This window comes from Ambystoma mexicanum, chromosome 10, assembly GCF_040938575.1.
Source record: "Ambystoma mexicanum isolate Mex_15411 chromosome 10, UKY_AmexF1_1, whole genome shotgun sequence".
NCBI classification, from domain to species: domain Eukaryota; kingdom Metazoa; phylum Chordata; class Amphibia; order Caudata; family Ambystomatidae; genus Ambystoma; species Ambystoma mexicanum.
Window position 1 is genome coordinate 227,738,840 of NC_090932.1, and position 13,281 is coordinate 227,752,120.

The window sequence follows — 13,281 nt, forward strand, 5'->3', positions numbered from 1 at the left end:
GCGGCAAATGACGAGTTGTGCTTGCGGGTGCCTTTCAGCCCGCTAGGTCGGACCTGGCGGGCAGAAAGGCACCCGCGAGCACAGCATGTCGGATGCCCAGGCACCGTTATAAACGGTGCCGGTGCGTCCGACCTCCCCATTCCCATTCAGTCCTATGAGGCCGAATGGGAATGGGGAGCATCTTTTTACCGGCGCCCGCAAATGGGCAATTACAGGGTCCGGCGGGGCCAGAGTGCCCTGGTAATTGCCCATTTGCGGGCAGTGGAAAATATTGCACGTTTGGTGGCAGCCTGTCGGTTTTACCGGCAAGTCTACCGCCAAACTTTTAATGAGGCCCAATGGGTTAGACTGCAGGAAGTGCACTAATGGAAGTCGGCTGTTGTGGCTTTATGGTGGGCTTTTAGAGATCAGTGGGATGGATCGGCCAAAGGAAGGAAGGTTGCTGGGAGAGGAGGGAGTTTTGGGGCGAGACCACAGGTCCAAACCTGCTTACAAACTCTGCTCTTGACTCAGCAAACTTCTCAGCCACCATCCATCTTTCACCTGGGTTAAAGGTGTCTGAAAGAAGCATATTTCTGGACATACAACTTTTAATGCCCAGAATGTTCATGGCAAAGTAGCCCGGGTCATCTCAGGCCACTGCACCGCTTTGCCAAAATCCTTTGGCAGCTGAAACCTACATTTTCCACAGGTTCCTCCTTAACAAGACAAATCTGTCCATGCAAAGGCACCACTGTGTCTGTCCTCCTCTATCCAACGCTATATGCCTACTTGTAATCTCTGCTCTGCCTCCTCAACTACCCCTGTGTCTCCTTGCCAACCCTCTGCTTCCTCTCGCTTCCGCTCGTTCTCTCTTCTTGCTCCACTTGCAGGGAATGCTCTTCCCCCGGACATCCAAAAAACAGTCCACAGGGATTTGTTCAAAACCAAACTAAAAGCCTACCTCCTCACCTCTGAGTTAACCTCTCAACCTACCTCTCATCTGCCTACTAGCTAACATTTTTCCCTCGCTGCTAACCTGCCTCTGTGTCTCACTTCCTCTGCCTCCACTTTAGCACTTCGCCCATCATGGTAACATCCTGAGCACATCTGGCCGTACCGCCTACCTGCACTTAATAATGTCCAATCTTGGTTGTCCTTAATCTATGTATGTCCACTTATGTATTGTCCCTGGTGACTGTATAATTTACTCCCACCGCAACCAGGTCAGAATGTCCCTCAAACGCACCCCACTGTAAGAAGCTCAGTGTTTCCCGTCAAATCTGATTTCTTATCTATTGCACGTTCTTTTGTGATCAAAAGAGCATTGTTCCTCCTGTATATAAATAAATAAATAAATAAATGGAGGCAGGTCAAATCAGATGACCACAATTCTGGATGTTAGGTCCCAAGATACAGAGGTGGCCACAGGCTTCCCATCCTTTCAAATGCCAAAATGAGATGCAAGTCTCTGAGATGCCCTGATAATACCAGGGGCACAGGGAGGCCCCGGACTGCGATGCAAGCCCCTTCACTCTCTCTTCGCAACATGCTAGCACTCTTCAGATGGGTCAGGGAGGGTGAGGAGCACCACCAGGAAATCCTCTCCAGTGTCACCATGCCACCCCTTCTGGAAATTGCCCTCCCTTTGCAGGAGGGTATAGAGGCTTAGCACAGTCATTACTCCTGGCTCTTTGTTTCTTGGTCACCGCCGGCAGGGGATGCAGGAGTGTGGATGTCATGAAGGGCCGGTGAGTGTCCGCGGATGCAGACCGTCTAATGCCGGCTTTTCTCTTTCAGGAGAGCTTTGTGACCGGCCGAGGGGATCACTGCCTTATTCAGCCTGGATTCATGTATGGGCTCAACAATCAACTCTTCACTCTCCTTCTCGCCGCTCTTCACCCAACCCCTGCACCCATCACATTGTTCGTCCGTCGCGCCGCAGGCATCAGAAGAGCGCCGGAGCAGGAATCCGTGGCAGGAGCACAGGCTGCAAAGCTCAACTCCACATTACCAGCGGAAAAGATGGACACAATTCGGCTGCCTGTTGAGAAGATTACACTGATGCAGCTCTAATCACCCAGAAGCTTAATTTATTATAATTCTTTTATTTATTTATTTTTTGTGTAGAAGAAGACAACAATACTGTAGATAATAATAAGCCCACACATGGGCCGGTGAGCCCAGTTCTGAAAACCAGAAGCTTAATTTTGCATACAATTCAGTGGCAGTGCCGGCCCCTGTCTTGCGAGGGCTTAAGTCCACCTACTTTGAGGAGATTGCCAGCACAAGGCTCAGTGAGGGCCGATGGCAAAGGGGTGCTAACGCAAGAGCCTGTCAAGTTTCTCAATTGGGAGAGCAGAGTATTTACATTTAAACAATCACAAAAGTGGCAGCGGCGGCAAACGTACAGTGACAGAGGAGAAAAGCTTGCCCAGACAATATCAAACACCACTTGCAATGAAGCCAAAGGCTTACTTGCTGAACTTAGCTTTTAGTGGCCCGGGTTTCCAATAATTAGCATCGCTTTGTGAAACCGAATAGCCTCTGAGTTGGGTTGAAAGATGCATCTAAAGGCGCAATAGCTATTCAGCTCCCTCCAGACTCAGAGGAAGAGGGCAGGGGGTGGTAGAAAGCCTAATGGGTTAATGGCCCCACTCACAACCAGTTTTCAAAACTCTCACCCAGCCCCCCAAAATGTTGAGTCTGGCTCTGCACCTGCCAATGTTATTCATCTCAAGCGCCCCCACTTGGGACAGATTCTCAGTGCCACGATGAGCCTTACGCAGGAGCAGCAGAGGCCTTACTGAGAATCTGAGAGTTTGGCTGAGTACATATCTGTTTGGGATTTTAGGTTATTGTGGAAAAGTGCTGGTGCGCTGAATTCTGCAAAAGTGCAAATGGGGTCAATATAGATTTTTGGAGTTCATTTCCATGCCTTTAGCAGTGGGGATTTAGGGAGGTTGGGTGTCTACCGGTAACACAGTGTTCTGTGCAGACATCTAGTCAAGCGCCTAGGTAATCTAATCCAACAATATAATAAAATGCAGATGTATGTTTGTGCGATCCAGTAGCTTCGCCTGTTGTCACCACTAGAGGGAGCTGTTGCCTTAAGCTACATAGAGACAATGCCAATTTGCATAGCTCTGCCTGTTATCACCGCTAGAGGGAGCTGTTGGCTTATGATTGATAGTGGTCCTACTGTGTCAAGGAAAACCTGCACTTTGGCCCGTGTACGTGCGCTGACGTTTATCTTGAAGTGCGTGCAGCTAAACATATGCCGTTTGTGCGGGGGATGTTTTAGGAAAGCAATTGCTGAAGTCCTTTCATTTATTTGTTACCCTTCTTCGGTGCGCTATGGAATGTCTTCATTCTTTCTTTATTGAGGTTTGGTTAAAAAAAGACAAACCTTTCACAATCTCTAAACACTATAACGGCGATAAAAGTGCGAACTTGGTACAGGAGGTTCAAATGTAATCTGTTTCCCACTCTGGAAGCATGGGGGCCTAAGAGATTGTGTAAGCTGTGTAAGAAGGATCCCAACCGGAAACTATGAAACTCCTTGTGATCGCCTTCTGAGCAATAAAGGGTTTGTGAACGACTCATTTTTCTAGGTTCGTTCATAACTGCTCCTGTTAAGCGATGGAGCGACTTTGGGGGAGTGTGATGGAGGGTCATCAAATAGCACTAATTTTAAAGTTTATGTAGATTTTTAACATGTTTGATGAAGTGTTGGAAACGATCATGTAATTGTGTATATTTTAAGTTTTGTACATTTTTGTTCGTTTTTATCACCATTATTATGTTTAGAAATTGTGAAAGGTTTGTCCTTTTGAACCAAACACAATAAAGTATTAATTTATTTATTTATCGTTCACTTGCTAGGCGCTTATACAGGAAGCAAATACGAACTAACTAAATAAGTTCTTAAATAGCGCACACTAACCCGGGTAAGGGGTTCAGAAGACTGACAACCAATGACAACTGGGAGAAGAACTTTTGGCCAATGGGCTCCCCAATTGAGTGTCTTAGTGTTAAGATGACGAGCCATGGGCACTTTGCCTAAGTATGAAGAGGGCATTGAGCGAGACAACCCACAACTGCGGGGATCCTCACACCACGGGTTCAATTGTTTACTGCTTGACTGGGCGTCTCATGCCCGCTCACCGCATACGGATCACCGATCTTGGGTAAGAGCAGGACATATCACCACTGCAAAGAGTTTAGTTTACACATTGTGATGCATGCATGGGGTGCGCCGCGCTTACCAGCAGTGCTGCAATCACAGGTGTCTCATTGGCTGCGAGGGAAATCGTTTTGGCTTCCATTGTCCTTCTCTGAGGGAATGGGAAGACTATATCTTTGACCGATCTTACAATCATGACGAAACCTAGAGGTATATTTCCTCTTCCCTCGCAGGGTTTTGGTTTGGGGGTATTTTGCACCTAGCGAGTACCCCAGCAGAGCGGTGGATCGAAAGAAGGAGCGAATGTTGACCAGACGCCCCCTCTTCTCCTCACCCTAGCTATTTCTGTCTGACGCACATCAAAGGTTTAATGAAAATGGTTCCCCAATAGTTTTAATGTATAGATTTTTATTTACAGCAGCTCAAATACACCACAATCTCAAGCAAAGCACAGTACAATGCAGTTCCCCTAAAACCAAGAGAAGTAACTCCACAGAATGCTGTGGAACCACAACAAGACAACGAGTTGAGTAACATAATGGGAGAAAGAATGAAAGGAATCCACTAAATACATTGAACAATAATGCGAGCCCACAACAACACAACCAGCAACAAAAAGAGAGAAAAAAAACAGTCACACAAAAACTACCCGTAGAGAATATGAAAGGATGAGCAAACCCCCCATGCATGTCAGAGCCATCTTTTTCTTGTACATCACTTTCTCATATGCAGACAGTATTACCAAATCATTTCCCCAATATTGCGCCTTTTGTTTACATGCATGGCAAGTCGAATGGCAGGGAAATTATGTGCACCCCTATTAATGGTATGGTCTATATTTGCACAGCCGCCAGTGACTGTCTCATCTCGAAGGTTCCCAAAAGGTAGGGAAAACTGGGGGAGTCACCTTGCAGTACCAACTTAGCTGGATTGCATGTGGAGGCGGGGGTGGGGCTACTACACACTGAAGGTTAATGAGTGAATGTTAACGACCATGCTCCTATGTGGTGGGAGAAGCAGGTGGGTCGTTAGTAATTAATTATAGGACGGGTATTGAGGGCGATCAACCATCAAAGTCAGTAGTTCGTGACGGGGCCACCAAGGACTCAACTCCAGGAAAAGAAAGTATTTTCCCAACCTAGTTGCTTTTATGCCTTAATTATGTAAACACAGAACTGCTACTATCTTTTTGAAATTCATGCCAAAGTTGTAGCACCTTGATTGTCCACATATCCCTTTATTTTGTGTCTTAGTGATATTATGTTTTTGTGACGTGTAAGATATGCAATGGCGTCGGGGCTACTAGGGACCCAATCGCCAAGAAATATTTGGGCAATCGGGTGCACCCTGGCGAGTTATGTTTCCCAAGTAAGTCCTCTTCCCCCTTAACCGTGTGAACATATGACCAGATATAGTCCTTTTTAACCCCTTAACTGCCAGTCTATTATGCAAGTCTATGCAAAAAGGACGAGTATACTCCTTGGCACTAGACAATCCAAAGCTAATTATGGTGGTGTCCTGATCAGAAAGCTTTGGGAAAACCCAGCAGGGCAATACTACTGAGCTTGGGAGGTTAATGCACCTGCTGCCCACACCTACGGGGATCCTCACACCACAGGTTCAATTGTTTACAGCTTGACTGGGCTTCTCGTGCCCGCTCACCGCATACGGATCACCGATCTTGGGTAAGAGCAAGACATATCACCCAGTGCAGAGAGTGAAGTGGACACACTGTGATGGGTGCATGCTGTGCGCCGCGCTTACCAGCAGGGCTGCAGGTCCTGCAGGCCCCATTCTCCCCTCAGCTGTCCTCCTCTGATCTTCTCACCCTGGAGTGTCTCTGAGGCAAGAAGAGGAAAGGTTATTGAGTTGGGCTGCAACCCCCCTTCCCTTCCAGCTCCTCTCATCCAACCCAACGCCCACACTGCTTTGTACAACAAGACAAGAGAGCCCTCATTTCTGGGCCATTCGTTAAGTTATTTTTTCAAATGTTCTCCCTGAAAAAACGCTGTCTTTCCAATACGTCCTATTGAGAGTTTGAAGAACTCTCCAAATCTTCCTGTTTCAGGTGGATCTCAAGGGATGGGAAGGCATGCGTGCATCGCCAGAGCCTGGACTGGCATCTTGACCACCCTTTGTTCAAAGGAAGCACCCCTGCATCCTGCAGTGAGCTGCACAGAGCACACATCATTGATTGACACTTGTTAGGTACTCCATTTATGAAGTTTATTCCTACAAGTCAGCTCACATCTTCCGCTCTATCACGCCCCCCAAACTGATTGCACAGAACGGACTTCCGATGAACTGGTCTTTAGCTCTTCCCTCAGGATAAACCACATCCCCAAATATCACTGCCACGAAGAACGCAGAATCATGCCGCCACTATGCCACCAACACCCCAACACCAGTTTTTTGCAGAGTCATGTCGGATGAGACCACCGATATGACAAAGGTCATGTATTCAAGACCGTTATATCCCATCTAAGAATGCAGTTCTGTAAAGGCCGCTGCAGTGAAAAAGGCAGGGAAGCGAGCGTTGCGCGGCGCATCAGCAGGCCTGATTCCTTGGCTTTGCACAAATGCGCGCACTCCTGGAGCCGGCAAGTAGTGCATGTGAGTTACAATCCCCCATGGAAGGGTGGAAAAAGGATGAGGTGGTGGGGAGACTGGCCATTGCACACACCCCTTCCCCAGCCCCCAGGAAGGATCTACTGTAACAACGGAAAATTAAAGTCGAACCAGCAATTTCATGGCAGAGTACACGCGCTGCAACCTTTGGCCCTTTAGGAGGAGCCAAACGTTTCACCCATCACTGCGTATCACATTCTGCCTTTTTTAAAACGTGCATTTTGAAGTCAGAAAAACATATAAAGATGAGACTCAGGATTGCCGAGTCCTGGCTTGCTCACCAGAGCTGCAGATACAGTTATCCCAGAATTCCTTGCTGTTGATGGGGTCTGCCGCGTGCGTGCCACTGGAGGGGGAATCAGCCCTCACCTGCTGTTTGAGCTCCCGTCTCAGGGGCCCCGGGCCCCAAAGGCTCGTCTTCATGTTCTTGTTCAGACCTGAAACCAGGACTGGTTGCTGCAGGGTTAAAAGAGGAAACATGGTAAAGTCTGGAGCAGAGGTAGAACTTGTTCAATGAGCATCCTTCTGCCCCTTCCCCGCTCCCCAGAACCTGTAACAATGGGGTCATTGAGGCATGATCTATATGTAGGTGCTGCTTAACAGTTAAAATATCACTGATGGCGTAAAGGCAGATAAAGCACGGTTTCCAAGGAGAGATTTTCCCCAAAATGTGCAGACATCGGACTACCGTTTTCTGGGAAGATATTAACCTTATTTTAAATACAACTTACATTCAGGAATCCGCACACTGCCAAAGGACTCTGACCTTTCCCTTCCTCTGCCTTTGGGCAAAGAGGTGTAACTCCCAGAAAGCTCCAGTCGATGTCCCTGTTTGTACTTCTGCTTCTCCCTTGAAAGTTTGTTTTACTAATGTGGGATGCCCTTTTTTGCCCTTACAAGGTAATTTCAATGAACAAAACCTGAGTTCTGTGTGTCACCACACACGATCTCCCGCTGAATCTAGGGCCTGCCGTGCGCTGTTGTACTGATTTCCTTTTCCTTGTGGTCATGGACCAATAAACAGTTTCTTGTAGAATCTGAGAACATTCTCTATAAAAGTTTTCAATTTCTGATAAAAAAAGTTTTCTTCCCCAAGTGGAAGACTATCCATAGTTTAAACAAATGAATTTCTTGTACCTATTTTTACATGGCAAAATGACAGCAAAGGATAACTTTTCACATAACAAAATAACAGATTACCTTGAATACAAATGTGTAGTGCATCCCCAAACCAAAGAATCATTCCAAATTCTAAATATAAATGAACTCCTTTGCGAAGGCTTCAGGCATACACCCTACATGTTTCTGTGCCTGATGAATGTAGACATTCTTCAGGGGCAAGCCATTCACTTTGTCATCCCATTTCATGTGTCATTCTTTTGGTCTATAACCTTACAGTGTTCTAGGATGTGTGAGTCTGTATCATTCAGGAAAACTCTTGTATTCTTCCTACACCACAAAACGTTCTCATCCTTGTTACCCGGCTTTCGTCTCTGCAGAAAAAGTGGGTGTTAGTAAAGCTGCTCACGGCAACTGTGATATTGTATCCAGTATGATGTCTATTTCCTTTTCATGCCGATCTTATCTTTAATGTTCATTTTCATTGTGTATGGGGTGGGTGACATCCACACAATGCACTTTTGCATTAGTGTAACTGCAACTATGGCCCCTAGAGACTATAGGGCAAGAGTGCTAGTGCAGATGCGTTATGAAGTCACTCACTTTAGAGAGACCTCTGTTTTAAGAAAGGGCCTCTCGGGGTCTCCCTCGTACATTTGATGTAACAGCCCCCTTGCCTTTTGAGGTGTTTCATGCACAACATTTCATATGATGTCCTTCTGTCATTTGCAAGTACCAATGGGTAAACAAAGCCGAAGCAACTAATGGCAGCTAGAAAATATTACGGTACATACAACTTTTGAATTCCGACCACCTGTGACCCATTTAAAAATCAATTCTAATATCACGCACAGCTAACCTCCCTGAAGCATCGAAAAACACAGAAACTGCACTTATTTTCACGAGCCATGAGATTTTGACATCTCTGGATTCAAATTCCCTTCCATTCTCATCCTACTCGACTTGTCAATGGCATTTGACATGGTTAAATATTCTATCCTCCTGTTAAATATTCAGCATTTCTGGTTCAGCTCTCCTCCATATCACATTGCTTGTGCCTGACACGGAAATTAATGTCACATCTCGTCCTTTCCTACCCAAGTCTACATCCACCACTGCGGAGATCCACAAGGATCACCCTTGTCCTGGTGGCCTTTGAATGCTTTCCTGACATCTCTGCCTGATCTAATTGCTCCATTATCAATCACTGTTCACCCCTTTGTGGACGACACTTGCATTGCTTTCAGTCTCCAGTGAGCTGTGTCAGCCCACCATCATATCTCATCCCATATCTGCTTCAGATTCAGGACTGGGTGATAAACAAGAGCCTCTGCCTGAACACCACTTCCCAGTTCCCATTCCTTTGCATCTACCCATATCTCCTTTGTCAGATACCGGGAGTCATATGTGATCATTCACAATATTTGCTTCACAGGTCTAGAAACTCACAAAATAATCCCACCCACAGCTTCATGTCCTTAGGAACCGTGTTCTGAGCCTCAAAGTGTTGCAAAGAGTGCAGATCACTTCCATTGCAGCGCTGTCATGCCTCGGCAATAGTAACAGTATTCTCATTAATTTGCCCAGTAATCTCATCCTTCAATATCAAATAATCCAGAAAAATGCAGCTAGATTGGCCTCAAACGAAGAGGCCACACCACCCTTGCTCTTCTGCCCGGGCATTGGCTTCTGGTCGGACGTCACATTGCTGTCAAATTCCTCCGCCTGATCGGCAGAGTTTACTGGGTCAAATGACCACTGCATCTCAGACGGATAGCAAAATGATGCCTACTTGCTAGGCCCCCTGAGATCTTTAGGGTGGATGCTGCGGGATCCTGCCTTTGGAAGAGTCTGCCGGTCGCCATCAGAGAAACAGAGAACCACCTTCACTCCCCCGATGCAACTGGAGACCTTCCTCTTCACGAAAGCCTCCGGTTTTCCTGCTGAGCATTCATAACTATGCTCATACGTTACCGGCCGTTAGTAAAGTTTTTTTTCTCCAGACAAATGCCTCTTGTCCGTGTATTACTTTGTTCTTATTACTCTGCTCCTCAATCTCACTGTTGCCCTTGTTTTGTAGTGAGCTCTTATCCCCACTCCTCTCTTTTGCACTTAACCAATCTGAACGTTCGGAGAGACTGTGAAAGATCAGATCATGCCCTCCCTCGCCCTTTTAATCTTGGGGTTGCAGGGGCTTTAAAAAAGAACTGTTTGTGGTTAGTGTCTTATGTATCAGATTGAAGGTCAATATGTTTTGAAAAAGTATGCAAAGAAGTCTAAGTAGACTAAGTTTGGGGACGGGGAGGATAGCTCAGGGGCAAAGTGTTTTGCTTGGAAGCAAGACCACGCAGAGCAAAACAGATTTGAATCCTTGTCCCGTGCATAGAGAAAGGCCACCGGTATTAAATGCGCTATAAAAAATTAGAAACACCATTCAAACTGATCAGACTTGATCTAGAATGTATTCAGGAGAGAATCTTCCGCTGGACTTTGCAATGTTTTATGTATGGAAGGACATTTTGAAACTTATTAATTTGTGTTTTTAAGATCATATTGTGATTTTAACATTTGGATGTTTTATCTATAAAGGTTTGACTGTTTTTCTGGTAATGCAACTATGCAGTTCATACTTTGTTTATTGCATAGTGTTAAATGGTTATATTCAACCAACACACGTAATAAAAAAAAAGAAAAGATTCATTAATTGAAGTTGCTGGTTTAAGTATCTCCTGCATTGCATATTATCCTGTGTCCAGTCTTATTTGATGCTGCATAACATTTGGGTAAATATGCAATAAGAAGCAAACCCCCAACCAATACCTTTCTATGTGATATTCCCCCCTTTCTGGATGTTCCTCTAAGACTCTCAGGGCCCAATCTATGGAGTCTTTCCTCTGCCTTCCATGGATGAGGGGTGGGAAAAAACAGCATGGAATACACCGATTTAAGGGAAGCTCTTATATAACCTCTAGCAAAATAAAAGTTTCCCTCAAAGGTTGGCGAATGGGTATCAGGAAATAATGTCCCCCTTCATAATGTCATCAGGAAAAGCCATTGGGGACATTATATATGGTGATGGGTTGCAGGGATGTCCCCTGCTCCCCTTGTAAAATGTAATAATGTCTCAACCGCAACATTTTTGTCTGGAGACATTTTTGCAGGGACATTATTACATGGAATCGGCGAATGCAGCGAAAAACCCAGGAAAATGGGCTTTATCGAGTTCCTACCCGCATCCACCAATTCTCCCATGCAAGAGTTCTGGCGGCACATTGCCCACACGCCCACGCAGGGCACAGCACCCAGACTTTCTGATGCGATCGCAGTTTAGTGCCATTTGCCAGGCAGAAGTAATTTTTAACCCTCTCACGGCCTGTTCAAAATCTGATTAGACCAATTCATTACATTGGGTGCTCCGCGGCTGAACCTGCACGCTGCACATGTGGTGTGTAAGGGGATTTTCTGAACCTCGTCAGACTGGGCATAGCCACTGCACCAATAAGCTGTGATGCTGCAGTGGGCCTCACAAATCATTGCCACAGGGTATCTGTGGGCAGTTCTTGCCTGGAGAACGTGAGTGAGTCGAGCAAAGGCATCAGCCTTTGTTTCTCTCCGCCATTCTGTCATGGCATGCTTGCCATGCCACGCCATGCCTGCATGGCAGGTGGAAAACAAGTATTGCCCACAGCATCATGGTATCTGCAGCATTTCCGAGAATGACGGCATGGGAGCAGTAAATCCCTTTTCTATGTCTACATGGTGCAGAATCCCAGGAGAGCCCTGGAGGAGGAGCCCAACACACAGACTTGGAAGCGGCCAGGCCCTTCCGCCAGAGTTGCACACAACATTTCTGCTCAAGCCGACAGCTTAAATTTGCCTTTTTGCAGCGACCACTCGAATGTAATATTCTGTTTCTATTTTCAGGAACAAAACACAACTCAATTAAAACTCTCTCGCGTGCATTAAATAAAGGAGTACATTTCACAGAGGGGGGACGCTGACCGTTGCATTTTCATTCAAATCAGTGCTGTCTGTGCAAGTGTGGTCTTTTGCACTATGAAGCACAAAATAGACTTCTTAAAACAGCTGAAATCCTCGTAACACTCTTTTTTTACACTCGGTAGAGCAAAAAGCGTAAATGCCTCCAGAAGGTTACACTTGCGGGAGGCATTTGCAATGGATTCCTATGGAATGTGCCTGCTTTTAGCCAATGCTGCCAACGGGCGGATTGCACTGGTTTAACGCTAGCATGGTAAGGTTATCCTAGCGAAAAATCGTGTGGACTTCTCAGCCAGGGCAGGAATGCAAAGAGGAAACAGTAATTGTGTTCCTACGTCCACTCTACATGCAAAATTGCTTAACATCGACTAGATTGTGAATAAAGAGTTTAAAGATGGCGCAAGCCTGATATTTTAGAGTGTAACACTTTTATTTACACTCTGGGAACCTGGAAAACCTCTGTTGTTACCTCCTGCATACTCTTTCCACAGTTCATTGTGGCAGCATTTGTGATACTCAAACATTCCTTAATGTGAGACTACTCAGGTTGTCTGTTGGATCCACTGTTACATGCCCGGCTCCCCTCCCCCCCAACCCCCAACCAAAAACTCAATAGAGCGCTCAACCAGGAGCTTTCAACTACTACTCAACTGAACTGGAATTGAGCACTGGTTGATATTTTCACATGCTCAACTCCATGCACTCCTTCCAACTGCGCAATCAAAACTCAACTAAACTTCAAGAAATCCTCAACATATTGAGGGTTTGTTGAGCATTGGCTTAGTGAACGTGCTCAACTCTGAGGGCTCAACTGGCCTGACAATGTCAGTGCGGCTGATGGTGGTGTTCAACTTTCCTTGAATGAATGGTTGGTGAACGCTCATTTAAAAGGTTTGTATGGCAAAAATGTATTCCCCAGCCTGCCCTGATGATTCTGAATGCTGAAAGGCGGCATCGTCTTTGTGACCATGCAATCCAGTTTACTCTTCCAAATAAATTCCCTCCCTCAAAAGATATACATGATTGCTTTGTTTGCACCCCCGGTGAGTGCTAGGAAAAACATACCGCACATGGCTTCCAGCTGCCGCCAAACTAGGTTTGGGTGGCAGTCCATGTCCGACATAACAAGCCCAGACTGCAAGCCATGTTTTTGGGGTTTCATATCCATCTGCACCTACTTATTTCAGTGCTTCTGCTTTATCCACAGACAGATACTCCTCTGCTTTTCCCACCAGATGCCACGACCCGGGGGATCATGGTACCTAGTTTTAATCAACAACTGCATTTACATTTCTAGCAGCCAATGAACTAGGAAAACGTATTCTTCTGCATAAAGTCTTAGTTCGTAGGTGTTTCCTACTCGTACCCTG

At 46.0% G+C, this 13,281-nt stretch overlaps 1 protein-coding gene across 1 annotated transcript in view; it reads right to left on the reverse strand.

The window, feature by feature from the left end:
• HR (HR lysine demethylase and nuclear receptor corepressor) overlaps positions 1–13,281 on the reverse strand; it is a 410,325-nt gene that overhangs the window by 127,344 nt on the left and 269,700 nt on the right. Inside the window, exons 12-13 of the mRNA XM_069617740.1 lie at positions 7,075–7,249; positions 5,930–6,005 (exon numbers count right to left, since the gene is read on the reverse strand). Coding sequence (XP_069473841.1) covers positions 5,930–6,005; positions 7,075–7,249 — 251 coding nt within the window. The remainder of the gene's footprint in view (positions 1–5,929; positions 6,006–7,074; positions 7,250–13,281) is intronic.